Source organism: Chenopodium album, chromosome 4 (genome assembly GCF_948465745.1).
Source record: "Chenopodium album chromosome 4, dcCheAlbu1.1, whole genome shotgun sequence".
Classification (NCBI taxonomy): domain Eukaryota; kingdom Viridiplantae; phylum Streptophyta; class Magnoliopsida; order Caryophyllales; family Amaranthaceae; genus Chenopodium; species Chenopodium album.
Genome location: NC_137837.1, coordinates 59,367,727 through 59,370,348, shown reverse-complemented (window position 1 = coordinate 59,370,348; position 2,622 = coordinate 59,367,727). Strand labels below are relative to the sequence as shown.

At 36.3% G+C, this 2,622-nt stretch overlaps 1 protein-coding gene and 1 non-coding gene across 2 annotated transcripts; both read right to left on the bottom strand.

Moving 5' to 3' along the window:
- Positions 1 to 1,093: 1,093 nt before the first annotated feature.
- Positions 1,094 to 2,019, bottom strand: LOC145629157 (large ribosomal subunit protein bL12c). The gene has a single exon (XM_081681696.1). It carries the CDS (start codon positions 1,921 to 1,923, stop codon positions 1,357 to 1,359), a length of 567 nt encoding a protein of 188 aa, XP_081537822.1. The 5' UTR covers positions 1,924 to 2,019; the 3' UTR covers positions 1,094 to 1,356.
- A 123-nt stretch (positions 2,020 to 2,142) lies between these two features.
- Positions 2,143 to 2,214, bottom strand: TRNAP-UGG (transfer RNA proline (anticodon UGG)). Its single transcript has one exon. It is a non-coding gene; the product is annotated as a tRNA-Pro (tRNA).
- Positions 2,215 to 2,622: the final 408 nt, after the last annotated feature.

The following is a 2,622-nucleotide window of genomic DNA, read 5'->3' as shown; positions in this document are numbered from 1 at the left end:
TCATTATAAGAATTTCTACATTCAATGAGTTGTCACTTGTCAGTGAACCTTACAGCTTTCTGGTAATTTAATTTCAAGCACTTCAAAAAGTCATGCCCCCAAATGTTATCTGGAGAATAGTTTTTTGTCAGTTTCCAATATGAAGGAATTACAAATGTGGTAGAAATATGATTGAATGAAAACAAAACAAGAGAAATAAGCATCTTGCATAATAGGGACACAGATATGCAATGTACTAAACCAAGAATCAGCTTCAATACCCAAACATCAGTAGCGACAATGACAATGCGGTAACTGGTATCTCCAGTTGCTGTCAACAGCGTTTTTCACCATCCATAAACAGACATATCATGAGTTCCAAGAACAAGTTCAATACCTGGATGCAGCATCCAAACTGTTACCTGTAAGCAACATCAATCAAGCCTCCAATATGCAGCACAACACAATTGCAGGGTCTCACATTACCCTTCAACCTGAGAAGCAGACAACTGCATACACAAAACTTCAACCACAAGATACTATCATACCAATACTCCAGGAAAATAACCAAGCAATTCATGACAAATCCTCACTGATGACTTACACACAATCACTTTGAGGTAAGTTACAAATGTAGTGCTAAATGTATGCCAGATCGTTGAACTGCGGCCACGAACTAATATGGCCATCACTATTTGTATACTAACTTTGGAAATGGAATACCTTTACTGGAAACAGGCAGGTTTAACTTCCTACGGGTAAGGTATCGGATTTTTGTTTTACTTGGACAGAACATTCTAAATTTCTAAATAATGCCTGAATGAAACAAATGCAACTTATGAGTTTTTGCTCGGTCAGAAGCGTATCACAGTTTGACAGCACAGATAAGATAAGAAGCAAAAACCCTTTACTTAATGCAACTATTTCATAAAGAGCAACCTAGAAATAAAAGAACAACTTAATTCTGAACATCAAATAATTGATTAATAATATCAAAAAAATATATAAAAGCAATGAATTTTCAGTTACAAGACTTACAAACACACTTTGAAGACTTTGCTCTGTCTAAAAACAAAACAATGTCAATATCAACATCAATAATTGCAGATATAAACAGATAAATAAGCTTGAATTAAAATGTAAAAACACATTAGTTGAATTTGGTAAACTATTGTGCTGCAATTTTCCTCAACATTTACCAAATTACATAAACCAAATTACAAAAGCAACATTAGAATTCCACAAATATACTACATCTAAAACAATTCATTATCTAAAAAAAAGTAGCTAAAATCACAACAAAAGATTTACCCCAACATTTACCAAATTACATTAAAAAAACAAAATCCAAAAAAAAAACTCAGATTTTATATTTTCTTAAACAATGGAAACCTTAGCACCAGCCTCTTCAAGCTGCTTCTTAGCATCTTCAGCATCATCTTTAGAAACACCTTCCTTCAATTTCTTAGGCAAACCTTCAATCAAATCCTTAGCTTCTTTAAGTCCAAGACTAGTCAAAGCCCTAACAGCCTTAATCACAGCAATTCTAGCATTGCTAGGAACTTCATCAATTGACACATCAAACTCCGTCTTCTCTTCGACAGCAGGAGCGGCATCAGCAGGCGCACCAGGGGCAGCAACAGCAGCAGCAGGCGCGAACGACGCAGCAGAAACTCCCAACTTATCTTGAAGCCAGTCGACGAGGACTCTAGCTTCCTCGAGGGTAAGGCCAGAGAGCTGAGTACCCAATTGCTCGATTTTCTCGGGCGCTTCGACAGCGGCAATGGGGCGAAGACGGGTGGTGCGGGAAGAAGAGAGGGAAAGAGGGTTGATGGGGTTGCGAGAGGGGAATTGGAGAGGTAATGGGTGTTTGAGGAAGGTGGAAGAGGGGGTTGTGAGAGAAGGGAGGTTGAGGGTAGCCATTGTTGTTGATGTTGCCGCCATTGTTGAAGGGAGAGAGGAGATGAGAGGATTAGATATGAGGATAAGGAGAGAGTGAGGAATGAATGAGTGAATGAAGGATAGGAGGATTGAAGAGGTGTTGAGGGGTTGTGGAACGGTATTTATATTTTGAGAATATGGGGATTGGATTGGAATTTATTTTGGGAAAAAAATGTTGGTTTTAAAAAAGTTTTGCAATTTTTAAAAGACTAGAAAATAGATGGGGCATTCCGAGAATCGAACTCGGGACCTCTCGCACCCAAAGCGAGAATCATACCACTAGACCAAATGCCCACTGTATTAGTAAATAGTATGGATAAAAGTGGTACTCCCTCTATATTTTTTTAAAATAAAATGTTGCTCTTGTGCACATATGACAATGATTTGATTAATAACTAGTGTGTGGCCCGGGTTATGTCCCGGGTGATACTTTGAATAATTTCGTTTTTATATTAGACGATCTAAAAGACGTACTTCATAATTTTTTTACATTGTAAATTTGAAAACAATGACAACAATAACTCATTTTGGATTTTTTTTTATATTACATTATAATACTTGTACTATATGTATTTATACATAAATGTGGAAACATATATTATAATTTAATTCTAATTAAGATGGCAATGCATGTGGTTTTTATTCAATGAAGTTTAGGTTCGAATATCTTTGAATGCATATTTAATTTAATTTGGATAATTG